General features: G+C 48.3%; 2 protein-coding genes across 2 annotated transcripts in view; both read right to left on the bottom strand.

Moving 5' to 3' along the window:
- The window catches only part of LOC139055666 (neprilysin-1-like), a 448,216-nt gene extending 441,121 nt beyond the window's left edge, over window positions 1-7,095 (bottom strand). The window contains exons 1-2 of the mRNA XM_070533195.1: window positions 7,077-7,095; window positions 6,539-6,715 (exon numbers count right to left, since the gene is read on the bottom strand). Of these exons, the coding sequence (XP_070389296.1) occupies window positions 6,539-6,715; window positions 7,077-7,095 (196 nt within the window). The remainder of the gene's footprint in view (window positions 1-6,538; window positions 6,716-7,076) is intronic.
- Window positions 7,096-8,439: 1,344 nt separating this feature from the next.
- Window positions 8,440-17,695, bottom strand: part of LOC139055343 (uncharacterized) — a 205,107-nt gene continuing 195,851 nt past the window's right edge. The window contains exon 5 of the mRNA XM_070532776.1: window positions 8,440-8,516. Coding sequence (XP_070388877.1) covers window positions 8,455-8,516 — 62 coding nt within the window. The 3' untranslated portion in view covers window positions 8,440-8,454. The remainder of the gene's footprint in view (window positions 8,517-17,695) is intronic.

The following is a 17,695-nucleotide window of genomic DNA, read 5'->3' as shown; positions in this document are numbered from 1 at the left end:
GGACAAAATGTTAGAGAACAGTGTACGTAAAGTGCACAAGAATTCGTTTTACAAGTTTCGAAATGAACAAAAAATATTGGAGGACGCTTAAGCTTCGCCTTCAAGAGTTGAACGCGATGGCGTTATCGCACCCCGTTCACACCACCCACTCAGTCGCTTAGCATGTTCTTGACGAGACGGAGAGAAGCGGGCGAGTGGCGCTTCACCTGTAGGGGCAGCGCATTACATTGCGAGGAGGGGGTATTCTGTGTTTGCCGCAAGATGGCTCTGCGTGTGCGCCAAGCGCAGAAGAAATGTAGCGGAAACGTACTTCGCTACTCGTTTAACTGCGACTACTGTAATTTACATGCTCATAATTACCGATGTACACCGCAGTATAACTTTCTACGGCACGTTTCTAAGGCAACACCGCATTCACTAGAGACGCTTTGGCCCGTTTGAACCATCGAACTCATGGCTGAGTGGCAGCGTCTCCGTCTCACAATCCGGAGACACTGGTTCGATTCCCACCCAGCCTATCTTGCAAGTTGTTTTTATTTATGAATTGCCTTCCGGGGGTCTTTCGCTCATGGTCAACGCCGACCACACCGGCTTCTCTGCGACATGAGCTCCTTAAGGGCTCATTCACACCGGCGACTTGAGGAGGTCACGCGACCATTTGCGACTCGCAATCAAAAAGCGACCGAAGGCGACTGATGTTCTCACCCGCAAGCCCGGCTGAGCGCGACCCGCAAGTCGCAATCCCGGAGATTATCGTTCTCAGCGAGAACTCTCGGAATCTACGCGGAATTTGAACGCGACGCCAGAGGAGGCCGGATGTAGACACACGAAAGATCACTTCCGGTGCGCCGCTGATTGGTTTATCAGTTTTGCGACCACGGTCGCGCGACTGAAAAATCGCGCAGAGAGCGACTGGCCCAAAATGGTCGCTTTTCAAGAAGGGCGACCATTTGCGACCATTTGCGACTGGTTGCTTTGCGACCAACTTGGTCGCGCGACCACTGTCAGTCGCCGGTGTGAATGAGCCCTAACGCTGTCGCGTTAATAATACGGCAAAGGCGCGAACAGTTTTGAGACATGGCCAATATGATGACTACAAAAGCAATGCGGCAAGTTCCAGCGGTGGCATAGCGACAGAATCTCTGTGTTGCCGCGTTGCGCTTTCGAGTTCGATTGTCGTCGCTCCTTTTTATGTGTATATTGTGAAGCAGTCTCGGTGACGTGAGGAAAAAAAACAATTATTCCACTTAGCTCGGGTAATACACAAGCGACTGCAGGCGTCTGCACTGACACTCGACAGCCACATCTATTGCGCCAACGAATCATACGTATAGGTACGGTTGGCAAAGAAAGAAATACACCGACCAAGTAAAACTTATTAAAAGACAAGATGTTTCGGCTTCCATCCGGAAGCCTTGTTCACAATCTATTACAAGTTGGGAATACGCCCGGCGAAGTTTGATGCAATCCAGTGTTCGACGGAAGCCCGCCTGGTCAGCATGAGGCAGCGCAAACACGTACGCCGACCAAGTAAAACTTATTAAAAGACAAAACGTTTCGACTTCTATCTGGAAGCCTTGTTCAATATCTATTACAAGTTGGCCATACGCCCGGCGAGGGTCGGTGTAATACAGAGTTCCATGGAAGCCCACCTGGTCGGGATGAGACATGAGGAAAACGTATACCGACCAAGTAAAACTTATTAAAAGACAAGAAGTTTCGGCTTCCATACTGAAGCCTTGTTGACAATCTACTACAGGTTGGCCATATACCCGGCCAAGGTTGATGTAATCCAGGGTTTGCCGGAAGCCCGTTTGGTCGTGACGAGACATGACAAAGACGTAGACCGACCAAGTAAATCCTATTAAAAGACGTTTCGGCTTCTATCCGGTAGCCTTGTTCACAATGTATTACAGGTTGGCAATACGCCCGGCGAAGGTTGATGTAATCCAGTGTTCGACAGAAGCCCACCTGGTTGTCATGAGACATGACAAAGACGTATACCGACCAAGTAAAACTTTAAAATACAAGACATTTAGGCTTCCATATGGAAGCCTTAATCACAATCTATAGCAGATTGGCCCTACGCCAGGCGAGGGTTGATGTAATCCAGAGTTTCACGGACGCCCGCCCAGTCGGGATGAGATATGACAAAAACGTACACGGACCAAGTAAAACTTATTGAAAGACAAGACGTGTCGCCTTCCATATGGAAGCCTTGTTCACAATCAATCAGAGGTTGGCAATACGCCCGGCCAAGGTTGATATAATCCAGAGTTCGCCGGATGCCCGTTTCGTCGGGATGAGACATGGCAAAGACGTACACCGACCAACTAAAACTCTATAAATGACACGACGTTTCTGCTTCCATACGGAAGCCTTCTTCACAATCTATTACAGTTTGGCAATACGCGCGGCGACGCTTGATGTAATCCAGTGTTCGACGGAAGCCCGCCTGGTCGGTATGACACATGACAAAGACGTACACCGACCAAGTAAAACTTATTAAAAGACAAGACGTTTCGGCTTCCATAAAAAAGCCTTGTTCACAATCTATTACAGGTTGCGAATACGCCCGGCGAAGTTTGATGTTATCCAGTGTTCGACAGAAGTCCGCCTGGTCAGGATGAGACATGACAAAGAAGTACACCGACCAAGTAACTTTCTGCCGCCCCCTGCTACGCTTCCCTTCCCTTGGAATCCAGTCCATAACCCTTAATGACCATCGGTTATCTTCCCTCCTCATTACATGTACTGCCCATGCCCATTTCTTTTTCTTGATTTCAACTAAGATGTCATTAACGCGCGTTTGTTCTCTCACCCAATCTGCTCTTTTCTTATCCCTTAATGTTACACCTATCATTCGTCTTTCTATAGCTCGTTGCGTCGTCCTCAATTTGAGTAGAACCCTTTTCGCAAGCCTCCACGTTTCTGCCCCGTAGGTGAGTACTGATAAGACACAGCTATAATACACCTTTCTCTTGAGGAATAATGGCAACCTGCTGTTCATGATCTGAGAATCCGTGCCAAACGCACCCCAGCCCATTCTAATTCTTCTGATTATTTCAGTCTCATGATCCGGATCCGCCGTCACTAAATGCCCTAAGTAGGTGTATTCCCTTACCACTTCCAGTGCCTCGCTAGCTATTGTAAATTGCTGTTCTCTTCCGAGAGTGTTAAACATTACTTTAGTTTTCTGCAGATTAATTTTTTGACCCACTCTTCTACTTTGCCTCTCCAGGTCAGTGAGCATGCATTGGAATTGGTCTCCTGAGTTACTAAGCAAGGCAATATCATCAGCGAATCGCAAGTTACTAAGGTATTCTCCATTAACTTTTATCCCCAATTCTTCCCAATCTGAATACCTCCTGTAAACAGGCTGTGAATAGCATTGGAGAGATCGTATCTCCCTGCCTGACGCCTTTCTTTATTGGGATTTTGTTGCTTTCTTTATGGAGGACTACGGTGGCTGTGGAGCCGCTATAGATATGTTTCAGTATTTTTACATACGGCTCGTTTACACCATGATTCCGGAATGCCTCCATGACTGCTGACGTTTCGACTGAATCAAACGCTTTCTCGTAATCAATGAACGCTATATATAGGGGTTGGTTATATTCCGTACATTTCTCTATCACCTGATTGATAGTGTGAATATGGTCTATGGTAGAGTAGCCTTTACGGAATCCCGCCTGGTCCTTTGCTTGACAGAAGTCTAAGGTGTTCCTGATTCTATTTACGGTTACCTTAGTAAATAGTTTGTAGGCAACGGACAGTAAGCTGATCTGTCTATAATTTTTCAAGTTTTTGGCGTCCCCTTTCTTATGGATTAGGATTATGTTAGCGTTCTTCCAAGATTCCGGTACGCTCGAGGTAATGAGGCATTGCGTATACAGGGTGGCCAGTTTCTCTAGAACAATCTGCCCACCATCCTTCAACAAATCTGCTGTTACCTGATCCTCCCCAGCTGCCTTCCCCCTTTGCATATCTCCCAAGGCTTTTTCTTCCGGCGTTACCTGTGGGACTTCGAATTCCTCTAGACTATTTTCTCCTCCATTATCGTCGTGGGTGTCACTGGTACTGTACAAACCTCTATTTTTTTTTCGGCCACTTGAACTATCTCATCCATATTAGTAATGATATTGCCGGCTTTGTATCTTACCGCATACATCTGATTCTTGCAAATTCCTAGTTTCTTTTTCACTGTTCTTAGGCTTCCTCCGTTCCTGAGAGCATGTTCAATTCTATACATATTATACTTCCTTATGTCAGCTGTCTTACGCTTGTTGATTAACTTCGAAAGTTCTGCCAGTTCTGTTCTAGCTGTAGGGTTAGAGGCTTTCATACATTGGCGTTTCTTGATCAGATCTTTCGTCTCCTGCGATAATTTACTGGTATCCTGCCTAACGGAGTTACCACCGACTTCTATTGCACACTCCTTAATGATGCCCACAAGATTGTCGTTCATTGCTTCAACACTAAGGTCCTCTTCCTGAGTTAAAGCGGAATACCTGTTCTGTAGCTTGATCTGGAATTCCTCTATTTTCCCTCTTACCGCTAACTCATTGATCGGCTTCTTATGTACCAGTTTCTTCCGTTCCCTCCTCAGTTCTAGGCTAATTCGAGTTCTTACCATCCTGTGGTCATTGCAGCGCACCTTGCCGAGCACGTCCACATCTTGTATGATGCCAAGGTTAGCGCAGAGTATAAAGTCTATTTCATTTCTAGTCTCGCCGTTCGGGCTCCTCCACGTCCACTTTCGGCTGTCCCGCTTGCGGAAGAAGGTATTCATTATCCGCATATTATTCTGTTCCGCAAACTCTACTAATAACTCTCCCCTGCTATTCCTAGTGCCTATGCCATATTCCCCCACTGCCTTGTCTCCAGCCTGCTTCTTGCCTACCTTGGCATTAAAGTCGCCCATTAGTATGGTGTATTTAGTTCTCACTCTACCTATCGCCGATTCCACGTCTTCATAGAAGCTTTCGACTTCCTGGTCATAATGACTGGATGTAGGGGCGTAGACCTGTACAACCTTCATATCGTACCTCTTATTAAGTTTCACAACAAGACCTGCCACCCTTTTGTTAATGCCATAGAGTTCCTGTATGTTACCAGCTATATTCTTATTGATCAGGAATCCGACTCCTCGTTCTCTTCTCTCCGCTAAGCCCCAGTAGCACAGGACGTGCCCACTTTTTAGCACTGTATATGCTTCGTTTGGCCTCCTAACTTCACTGAGCCCTATTATATCCCATTTACTGCGCTCTAATTCCTCCAATAGCACTGCTAGACTCGCCTCACTAGATAACGTTCTAGCGTTAAACGGTGCCAGGTTCATATTCCAATGGCGGCCTGTCCGGAGCCAGTGATTCTTAGCATTGTATAGTTAGGAAGACATAATTTATGGACAATAGCAATATTTATTTAACGTACTGCTTAAGCACCCTAGAACAGACAGGGTACAATTGCACGTGTTCTGCAGTTGCAAACCATTACAATATATATATCACACCTTTTTGCATTTCATATTGCAAAATTGTGCTTTTCAATTTCTGATTCAGTCAAAATTTCTGTTCCAGACATGGAAAAATGAGGATGGCACCAGTAAAAAGCAACACACTCCACACACTAAACAGAAGCTGCTGCCTGCTACAACAAGGCCATTGTGTGGACATTGGCTGCTACTACAAGGTAAACAACATTCTCGTTCGACCTATATACGGTCTTTCTGAGGATCCGTATATATCTTCCGAAATCCGTATATAAGCTTCCCAAAAAGAAAAGAAAGACAAGCGCACGTGGTGCCATACTTACACAAGTTGTCACACAATCTTAAGAAAGTTTCCAATAGAAATAATATTAATTTGGTTTTCAGTGCCCTTTGTAAGCTGTCCTCAATATGTAATAGCATGAACAAGCTCGAAAGGCACTTGTGCACCACAAATCATAAAACTCTTTTCACTGAGTGCAGGCGCAACGTTATCTATCAGATACCGCTAATCTGTGGAAAATCGTATATAGGTCAAACGGGACAGTGCTTCAATGAAAGAGCTCGTCAGCACAGCACTAACCTAAAGAATGGCTATGGGAGTCATTTAGCTGCACACTGTAACAAGTGTCGCTGCACCCCCATATTTGAAAATACAAAATTCATAGGGAAAGAAAAATGTAAGAGGGAAAGGGAAACAGTAGAGGCTTTTCACATTAGAAAGGAAGGAGATAAATGTGTAAGTACCCCCTCTCTTCTCTTGTCGGGAAAAAAAATAACATTTTGGGATGAAAGCTAATAATGTTGCTGATTTGCCGATGTTTTTTCGACTGGTGTGCGCATGCCTATGCTGAAAAAGGTACAAATGTACGGTGCATTTCAAATAAACTTCCAGTTGGCAGTCAGCGCTTGTCTGTGGTATTTGTTTCCTTGTGTCCTCGTCTTTTTCGCGCTGCCTAACCTCAGTTCTAAACGGAAACAGTGCAGGAGGCGCCGCGCAGACGTAACGCGATCGGCGTTCCCAGGTGGCACGGGTTGCCCACTCACTCTCGCTCTCGCACGACTCGTCAGTGCACTGCATGGCGTGCAGCCCGGCGGGCGCTTGTCCCGCAGACTCGGTCGGGGCCGGTTGCTGGCGCTGCGAGCGCCGTTGCTGCCGGCCGGCGGCGGGGCTGACGGCCGGAGGAGGCGCCGGTCGGCCAGCCGGAAGCCGAGTCACCCGCCCTGGGAGGGCGCGCGTGCGGTCAGAGTGGGCGGCGGCAGATTAGGCTCGGCAAATAGAGCTTCTACTGGAAAACAGGATGGGCACGTAGCGGACAAAACAGACTAGAAGACGTCAAAATCCTGCCTAATTATATGCGACAGTGAAAATTAGTGAATGAAAGGAAGGGGGCTGGAGCACGAGGGATGAACAGGGCAAAAACAATACTTTGCAACAGTGAGTTATATAGACGCGACGTCGTCATACATTTCAGTTGCGTTTGTTATCACTACACAGTAACTATGCTGTTAAGCGCTAACAAAAATGACTATTAACAATATTTACAACTTCTACGAACTTTCTATTTTATGACAGCCTACTTACATTCACATTCCAGTGGCATTTGTTCGTACACCATCAAAATACTTCTTTCTTACTTTTCTATAAAGAATGTTTTAAATATACCGTTAAAATACTTCCTTCTTACTTTTGCATAAAGAATTTTTGAAATACATCGTAAAAAGACCTAATTTACTTTGTTTGCATAGATACGATTGTTTCATAAACCGTGAAAAGACTTCTTACATTTGTATAAAGAATATTTTAAACACACCGTCAACATACCTTCTTCTAACTTTTGTCGAAATAGGATCTTTCAGACTCCGTCAAAAGCTTGTTACTTTTCAATAAAGGATGTCTTAGTATACATCATCAAAATATTTTTTTCTGAAGGACATGTATCTTCAGCTCGAACTGTTTGCCGAAAAATATTTAGAATGAGAAGTAACCAATTCAGAGCTTTTGATAAATTTTTCTAACAAACATTGACGTCGAATTAGTAACCAAGCTCATTGCTTTAAATCACAGTTGCGACAAGAGTTGGTGGCGAAATGTTAGCGGAGTGCTAAAAAAATGTTTAAAGAAATATGTTCGTAAACTGTTAGAACTGATATTTTCAAAGGTTCTACAGTTCTAAGTATGCCTGCGGCGATGTCAGCACGCTTCCAAAAGATTAGCTTGCGCTACACCAACTGAGCGGTGGGATAATAGCGGAGTATACTGTGCAGGCCGCGCACAAGTTACGCAGCTTTATGTCGCGGTCTTAGGGCTGCTTAATTAAAGGCCAATTTACTCATGAGTGACACCACCCGCTTGCCGCACGCGTGCGGTCGTGCGGAAAAATGCACATTTCGCACACTGGTGCACGAATTTCGGTGTACACTGGGTTCGAACATGCAGTGTAAGCCGAAATACGTGTACCAGTCTGCGAATTGGTTAAGCTGGTAAAGACCAATCACCAGCTAGCTTTGTAATGAAATAATCCGGTCAATGCACTCCGCGGTGTAAATAGTGCTCCCTAAGTTGGAACATGTCGGCACAGTAGCGTCACAGTATCTGTTAAAAAAAAGAAAAGGAGCAGAAACTCAAGATTCCTAAAACATCCAAAAGGCAGCAACGTTACAGCTGCTGCTGAGTGAGAGCGAGTGCTGACCTGAAAAAGCGCACAGGTCGATGACGAAGAAAAGCTGAACTCGTTTCAAGCGTCAACATTCTGTAAAAAAATGTCTTTACTCCAATATTCCTTTGTGAAATGTCCTGTGTGAAATTATCCTTACTATATGAAGAAAAGTAGCTTGAATTCCTGAACATGTAACTCTAGTAGGCTAGGCGACTATTTGTGACTTGCCCGTTCCAAAGGGGGTGCCAACAAATCATCCGTGTCACCCGCCGTCTCAAAGGGCCTCGGTAGCAGCGCCGCCGTTCACGGTGGAGGGAATGGAAGGAGGTCGGGGGGAGCACACCGCCACGCAATTGAAGCCAAACCTGATGGCCCAACAAGTGATCGCACGTGCTCGGTTATTTTTAGTATCCCCGCTTTGCAGGCAGAGCCACTGCGCGGAGCTGAACAAGCGCGCACCCAATAAAATCTACTGCACCTACTGTCGTAGCTACTGCGAACCAAACGTCTCAACAAAGTCTCGATTCTTGCTCCGTGACCTAGGCGCAAGAGGTCACGTGTTGTGCCACCCACTGTCACTTCACAGTTCACGTGCCAAGGCAAACGCATACGCGCGCGAACACGTGAATACAACCATACACAAGCACGCTCAATAGAGAGTTTTAGCCCAGCGGGCTTACGGCCAGCGGAGCGGAGCGGTCTCCACCGTTGCGCCAGCGGAGCGGCTCGCGAAAAAAGAATTTTAGCCCAGCGGATCAGCCGCTCGAGCGGGGTAAAGAGCGGGGCGCTCTGCTGCCCCACCTAGTGGTTCGAATAGGAGTTACTGAAAAATGAAATTGAATTACGCTTGTGTTTATTATGCAAGAAATGTTGAATAAAGATATATTACATGTTCTCAGTGCATTATTCGTTAATAATCTACTGAGTACTAATGTACGGGTCAGCGCGGCAGTCGCCGTCTTCGATGCAGAACTGCCGGCGTTCATGTTCGCGGCTGCCGTCTTGCATTTCCCATACACGCCCGCGCGCCCTTACGCACGCTCGCGCGCTGCGTATACACCAGAACACCGTGAATTCAAAGGGCGCCGCCATATTGATGAGCGCCGGTCGCGCCATCTATCCCAAGCGCCGCGAAGTAGCAGGCCTGGGCTGCCACGCCGGGAGATACGACCCGGCGCGAAAGCGAAACTTGGGCTTTTTAGCTGGGCGGAAGGCGTGTTTCACGTTTTTTTTAACCTGTCATTTTCGCTGTCTGGATTCAATCAAACTTCAAGACCTCCTGCAAGTCCACAATGGACACACTGAGTGCTGTGCAGACTGCAGAAGCGAATACATCGGGTAGGTACGCTATTACGTTTGTACAAACCGCGCGCTATATGCTAGAACACCTGTGAGCTTTTTGGCACGTAACCTGTGAAGGAATTTACAGCACTGTGTTGGTGCCATATATTATTAAAGCACGCAGAACACTGTCATCTGCACTTTCAGTTTGGTCTTGTTTTTAATGGTCTCTACTGGGTTGGCCGCGCTTGGCAACCAACTGGCGAGGTCGTTTGACTGCCTGGTTAGCACACGCCTGCCCTTCACCACCTGCACACTGAAAACAAAATAGATGTTATAGTAAGAAGGGCTGTAGTTCTTTCCCATGCCATCACTTTTGCGAAGATATAAAGTCCTTTCAAAATGAAACAGAAAATACACCAGGCCAATTGTATCGTGCAACCACTTAAGAGTACAACATTCAGAACAAAAGCCTACAGCACTCGAACAAGCAGCATATGATGCTAAACCTGCACTCATTGGAAAATGAGGTACTACAGTAGTTATAATGTTCAACTACATGTGCAGTCAAAGCCCGTACAACAGGGCGAGCATGACAGATGCAGGTGTTGTACAGTTGCACAAACCATGACAGGGCACGTAAAATTACCATCCCTACTTAAAGCTGCATCATCAGGACCCCTTTGGTACAAGACAACAACCGCACCTGCATTCTAAGAAATTAGCCCCACCAACTGCAGTTACCTGGTACCAGACCTGTTTCGCTTGTGCGAGGCCATCGGATTGTTGGCGCTCCCTTAGAAAAGAAAACAGTAAAAAAAACTAGTGAGAACGATCAAAATTTTGTTACAAAATACAAGAATAATTAAGCACCTTATTTTCCTCCCCATATGAACGGAAATATTTTGCGCTTTGCCCCTCATAACAGCCCGCACGCAGTTTAGAGCTCAGGAGGCTCAAATGAATTCGTTACGAATGACACCTGCAACACCAGCTCGTAAAGGTAGGTGCGCTGCAAGAACACCTTCGGCGACGAGTAGTCGTCGTTTACGTTTTTGTGGACGCATGCTACGTGACGAGCAGACTTCGGTTCACTTTCATTAGCAATAACGCTCACCAGCAAGGCCTACAACTTGTCGTTCACGCTTAATGGTCATTCCGTGCACCAGCTGCAAGTATCGCTAACTGCAAACTCAACTGTTCCGCTTAGCCGTCGGGAGCTCTGCCTGAATGAAAACACGAAAAGGCTTGCCTTTTTGTTATAGCCAAGGCGAAGCACCGGCGCGGGATTCTGCTCTGTAGGCTTGATGCCCAGAAAGTGCTCGGAGCAAACCTGCGTATTACGTTTGTAGGGCGCAAAGTTGAACGTGGCACCAAAATATACACAGATCGAATACTCACTCGTGCATTTTCACTGGGTTGGTAGTTCTTCCTATTCAAGCTATCCACCGGTGGCGGAGCTTGGCATTCTTCGTTGCGGATGGAAATCGGCGCAGGCTGAAAACACCGCACCGGCACGATTCCCTACGTGTGTTGTGCTCTTCGCAAACAGCGCTAAGCAACCTAGCTGCTCCTTTTCCGCTGGTTGTTTTGGCATCCAAACACGACGCAATGATGCCCAGATGACTTCTTCTACTTTGGATCCGTGCGAACGGGCACATTTCCGCACTTTGGAGCCCTAGAGCTGGCGCTTGCCATGTCTACTCGCCGCCGGCGAACACACTTTGGCAGCCCAGTACAAAATAGCGCCGGTCGACCGGGCAATCCGGGTGCGAGAGTATGCGTTCGGTTAGTCTGGGTGCGAGACTAGCGTGTTCTGGTCTATAGGCCGCGTGCACCGCCTATAGAGGCGCCACTGATAGCCACCTAGCGGGCGCTTCCAACAATACGCGTGGGAGCAGTAGCAGACGACAACGCTTTGCAGCAAGGGTGACTGAAGTTCGCGGCTGCGATTTGTCCTTTATTCGGGCGCCAGACTGCTTCTTCTGCGGTGACAGCTGTAGGGAAGACGCTTACCTCTGTGGGGGCGGGTATGAACATGATGTTAGCGGTGTTTGGGGCAACATTGTCCACATACGCGCCAGGTGCGTCCCGCAGACAAACGCCATGAAGACCATTTACATGAAGTGGAGCTCTTGCTGACAAACTTGCCGACAAATTTTGTTGACTAATGCGATGTATCGACCGTGTTTTCTTTTTTAAATTCTACCCTTGCCGTAATGCTGCTTCTGTACCTCAGTAATAAGCACCCGTCGTTAGTGCAGACTTAGATAACAAATCCGCACGGTGCGATGTCTGCATATGCCGTTGTGATTTTTCTGCCGATGAATACATGTGACGCCGCCGAATAAGTGTAGTGAAAGTCGCCTGAAGAAGAATAATTGCGAATTTGTTGATAGAAACGCGTACACTATATAGTCAACGAAGCCACCAAACGCACGGGTTAATAAAAGCGCGTGTTAGCGCTGTACCGCCGATGAACTGCCGTTCGCGCTGCAGTTTTTGCAATTTTAAATTCCCTAGGGGAGCTGCTTGGAAACGTACAAAGCTATAGTCTGACTAACTTTGCAGTAGTTTTTTTAAATGTTACTAGAGAGAGGTGCCACATGATATATTTAAAGGCAGAGCAGCGCCAGTCAAATTAGATCCAGCGCTGGCGGCAAGGCCGGATTTAGTCCTATGCGGCGTAAGCATAATAAGAAATAATTCAGTTGAGTACAAAATTCACTTGCAAGAAGCGACTACGTTCTGAAACAAACAAATCACTCGGCGTGTTAAGTCTGCTCAGAAAGCATCAAGGTGTGATGACTTACCAAACGTGACGCGAACTATTCAGCGAAAAATGGATCAGCGAAAAATGTAAAAAAAATACCATATGCAGCAACTATTAGCAATTCTCGCCCTGAGCTACCTATTTTCTAAACACATTTCCCAAAAAACCACAATATTTAAGATGCCCTCGGGCGAAATGAATAAAGCTGTTAAAGAAGCACTTGCTTGGTGTCATTCCGATAAGACACAGCGTGATTTATACCCTTTACAAACGAGGCAGGGTGAAAACCTCGCAGCTTAAAAGAATCAAGAGTTATGCATGAAGCAACTAGCAACAGTTAAACATGTGCGAAGCCACGCATAAAATCGATGTGAAAACATGAAGTGCGTGACAGCTGGTGCGAGGATTTACCGAGCCACATAAAACTAACAATTTCAGTTCTTGCAAACTTCTGTAGCTTTAACATACAATACAATGCGCTCGTGCAGTTGTGCTGCCTAGCTAGCCCAACGCGGTAAAGAAGCGGAAAACAATATAAGCGGCAAACGGCATTCCGAACTTTAGCGAAATGCCTTTAAACCGCATGTTGCACTGCAGACGAACTTCGTCGCTTACGCGTCTAACTACAATCGAGTAAAAAATAATAATAAAAAAGAAAAAAACACCGAAGCGACAAAGGAAAGCATGAGAACAAGAAATTTCGCGCCGAAGCGACGATCCATTGCCACCGTTGCTCCTGCTGATGAGGCTTTGCGGGGAATAATTGGAACCGTATCGCCGGCACGTTTTCGCCGGTATTTGAGCCCCCCACCCTGCAACAATTTTTCTTCGACATTCTTCGGAAGCTTTGGCCATCCCACACATGCGAAGGGTGTTGCCTATTTTGCTCTGAAAACACAAATAAGGCGGAGAAGCACTATCAGCGACGCAACAAACTACGGCGTGCTACGGCGCGCGGCTCGCTCCTCTCCCATGTGTCCTGCGCAAGGCCGCCACCAGTGGCGCGGCCATCGGCGTGCACGCCGCGTATTGGCGGCGAGGAGTTACGGAGTCGCCATCTATCGCAAGCGCCTCGCTGTCGTAGTATGAGGGATCACGTGGCGCGCTCCTCATAGATTTTGCTATCAGCGCTCACTGAAAACACCACGCGCGAGCTCTCCCGGACATTTCTGTAAGTACTTTCGAAACGAGAGAAGTTTTTTACTGTCTAAATAATAATCTTGGGCAAACTGAAAGCACAGAATCGTTTACAGACGCTATCTCTACCGAATACGTACAGTGAACGCCACTGCGCGCGGCCGCCTCGATGGAGTCGCCCGAACTGGCTTCTTGCGTGAAAGGTAGGTAAACGTTGAGCGCAAACTATGTGAAATATGTTCTTATAGTGTTTGCATAACTAAATGGAGCGTAATAGAATGAAGCCTCAATGCAGCCTCAATGAAGCCTCAACCGACTGCGCGTCTGCATGCTTGTCCCGCACTGTTTCGCTTTCGCCGCGTGCGCGTTTTCGCACCGTGCCATGAGCTTTAGGCAGCAGAATATGAACATTTGACAGTATATAAGCAACCATTGTTGCGTGAACGCTATCAGAGCTGTTAAAAAATAATTTTATTGTAGAGACTTCGACGCCTACGGGGACCTGTGATGTGCCGTAGCGACGATTCAATCTTTTCTTTACTTATAAATTCTTGGACGTTTCAATATTATTTCTCGAGTTGCGTCGCACTGTATGTTTATCGGTGTTCTTTGCATGTGATTTCCCGCTGCTTCTTTTTTGTAATCCAGTGCATTAATTCATAACACAAACGTGACCATATGCCATGCTTTTTATTTTATGTGCTTACCGCTGCCTTTCCACTCCAGTGAACTTGCCAGTATCTATAGCATCGACAAGTTCATAGTCCAAACCGTCATGACATTAGTCGGGCAGCGGACTCGGGCGAGCGTCTCAGTGCGCGTTTTCCGAACATTCCAGACGCGGCGCCGTAGCAGAATTCTTCCTCGCGTCTGTGCTTGCTGCATACCCGAGTTGTAGCCGATGACTGTTTGCCGGTTTTATGTTTCGCGAGCCAAGCTTCACGCAGCAGCTTGTCCTGCAGCTACGTGTGAATAAGGTTGACACCGGGCTTCGTTGCGTACGTCCGGCACTGCGGCACCGAGCAATAGCCTACCACGTTGCGCGCCTTCAAAGTCAGCCACTACCTATTGTAGTGCTTTCAAGCGTTATAAAGGAGATGCTCGAAGCGAGAAAATCTCGCCACTAAATGAGGACCGCAGCGTACGAGGGAATTTAAACTCTCGTTTTCAGCTCACTTCGGCGCTCCCGAAGCAGCCGACACGGCCGCTATGTCCACATGATCCCTCCTAGCACGTCACGCCGACGGTGGCGCCAGCATTTCCAGTGGTGGAGCTCGAGGCCAATACCCTCCGCTGGGGAGTGCTTTCCAGCGGGCGTAAACGCTGCTCCGTAAAACCGCTGGCCGCCTCAGCGTGGTGCGCATGCGCAGTCGCGTCTCCGCTCACCCGCTCCGCTCCGCTGGCCGTAAACCCGCTGGGCTAAAACTCTCTAATATGCCACACGCCTGACTTAATGCTTGCTCCCATATTATTCCTTCTTCCATGGTGGAGGCACCCTAGCGCCTCCTTTCCGAAGTGCCGGCGCCAAATTAGTTCTCTCCGCCGCCGCCGTAGTGTACTGAAGTTGCTCCGGCAGCCGGACGCCTTTCTTCAGTGTGTTTTCAGCTGTCTTTGACAGCGTGCACGCGCTTCCGGGCGTGTTTCTAGCTTCGTGCTTCTTGATCGGCGCATTCGTGTTTATCTACGTGTGCGCGAGCGTCTGTGCATCTGTAATTACGTGACTGTGTGAGCTGGCACGGCTGTGCGTGTTGCGTGTACAAATACGCAGAATACGTGAGGGTTCGTGCTATGGGAGTGCGCACGCGTTACGCGTGTTTTTGCATGTTGTGGTGTGTATGCGTGTGCCTGCGCGCCTACGCGTGTGTGTGCTTGTATGTGTGTACGTGCGTGCGCTTTTTTTTCTGCTTGCGTGCGAATGTGCGCGTGTTCGAGCGTGCGTCCGCCCGGAAGTGCGTGAATGTGAAGTTCAGTGGAAGACCGTCTGGTCGGGATGGATTATCGTGACAAGGTAGACATAACCCGGGGCACTACGTTGACCAAAGCAAAATTTAAAACAAAAGAAAGCGTTTCGTCTCCCATTCGGGAGCCTTGTTAACAGGTAAAAGCCTGTGAACAGGCGTAGTGCCCCGGGTTTCGTCCAGCTTTTCACCATGCGTGAATGTCTGTGTGTGTACACTGGTGTTTATGCCTGTATACATTAGCGTAGTACGTGTTTGTTTGCGTCCTTGTGTGCATGCATTTGTGTTTCAGTTTGAGTGTGTGCTCGTATGTGCGTGCGTTCCTGCAATTTTGTGTGCTTACACGCGCGTTTGTGTGTGTGTGTGTGTGTGTGTGTGTGTGTGTGTGTGTCTGTGTGTCTGTGTGTGTTTGCCGGCGTGTTTTTGTATTCGTGAGGGTTTGTGTGGGGTCTGTACAGGCGGGTGTGTTCATGCGTATGTTTTTTATACAGTCGAGAGAGTTTACTTCCCCATACAACACTCCAAAATTGGCGCAGTGGTTGCCGCTCAAATGTATTTCTCTTTTCAAGTGAAGGCAGGATCTGCTGAATAAATCTTCCTCTTACACGGCTAATTTTGGGTTTCAATCTTTCGTGCGAATATATTGCTACGGCACAATATGTGCGATCACGAAAGGCCAGCAGTGTGAAGACGACGACGACGATTAGATGCTAGCGCGGGCTGTTGCCTCTTGGTCTAGCGCAGCGTATTTTCCTTGTAAATATATTTGTACATAGCTTTTCGTCTGCGTCATCCTACGTAACATATCTGGTGGAGGTGGACGTTCCCTGTACCTCGTCACGGAGCTTCGCAGTGGACGGTACGTCGAGCCTTCCTTCATGGCTCCCGGCAACGACAACCCGACTCCGCCGGCTCCGACACCTGCTGCCCCTTCGACGACCTACATCACTCTCCCCACTACCCGTGATCCTGGCGTATTCTCGGGCCACGATGGGGAAGACGTCGATGACTGGATCAGCCTCTATGAACACGTCAGCCGCAATAACCGGTGGGACCTTACTATTATGCTCGCCAACGTAGTCTTTTACCTCGGTGGCACACCTCGAGTTTGGTATCGCACACACGAAGATGAGCTCACCAGTTGGGATTCACTTAAGACACAGCTTCGAGACTTGTTCGGCAACCCCTACGGTCAAAAACTTGCCGCGCAGAAGGCGCTTTCCGGCCGTGTGCAGACGTCAACAGAGCCCTATGTCACGTACATTCAGGACGTCTTGGCTCTGTGCCGCAAAGTTGACACCCACATGCCTGAGTCAGACAAGGTTTCCCACATCCTCAAAGGCATTGCCGATGACGCCTTCAACTTGCTCGTTTGCAACAACGTAGCCACGGTGGATGCTGTTATAAAAGAGTGCCGCCGCCTGGAACTCGCCAAAAGCCGACGTATTGACCATGCAGTTTGCCCGTCTGCCCAACACCCCAGCGACATCTTCCTGTGCCGATGCTCCTCGTCCCAACAACACTGCCGATGTTACCAGGATCGTCCGGCGTGGGATCGAGGCCGCCTATCCGGCTGCCTTCGACTCCAGTCCCACCAACACATCTGCAGTCACGGTCTCACTGATCCAGGCAGTTGTCCGCCAGGAGTTTGAAAACATGGGTCTTCACACCATCTGCTCGGCCCATCGCACTGATACCCACCCGGCCCATCGCCCTGATACTAGCCCGACTTCTTCGATTTCGCCCCGTCCCGCATCTTCTTACCCACCACGTTTCCGCAACCCATCTGAGTGGCGCACTGCTGACGACAAGCCTATTTGTTTCCACTGCCATTGAATCGGGCACATTTCTCGGCACTGTCGTAGTCGCTGGAGTTCCCCGATCCGGTCTACTTATACTGCCTACTCTCACCCCTCAGGTGGCCCTTCTCGTCCCTATGCCGCACGCTCCGATAATGCCGCCACTGATTCTCCTGCAACGAACCGCCCCTATTCTCGTTCGCCTTCGCCCCTACGACGACAATCTCGCTCTCCCCAACCCCGTCGCTCCTATTCGCCGACTCCCTTCGGGCGCCGCTCCCAGCCGGAAAACTAGACGATGTAGCGCCTCGAGGTGACGCTGCATTGCTCCCTACGCCGCCAAATCCTCTACTGACTTTGCCCACTCATCTGAACCTTCTTGACGTGCACTTCGACGGTGTTTCCGTGTCTGCTCTCATAGACACTGGGGCGCATTTGTCCGTAATGAGCGCTGACCTTCGTAACCGGCTCAAGAAAATTATCACGCCCGCCACGACGCCTGTTGTCCGTGTCGCCGATGGCGGAACAGCCCCCGTACTTGGTATGTGTACCGCCCGCGTCTCCTTCGCCGATCGCTCAACAATCGTGCTATTCAC

Source organism: Dermacentor albipictus, chromosome 2 (genome assembly GCF_038994185.2).
Source record: "Dermacentor albipictus isolate Rhodes 1998 colony chromosome 2, USDA_Dalb.pri_finalv2, whole genome shotgun sequence".
Lineage (NCBI taxonomy): Eukaryota > Metazoa > Arthropoda > Arachnida > Ixodida > Ixodidae > Dermacentor > Dermacentor albipictus.
This window is presented reverse-complemented; position numbering and strand designations above follow the sequence as displayed.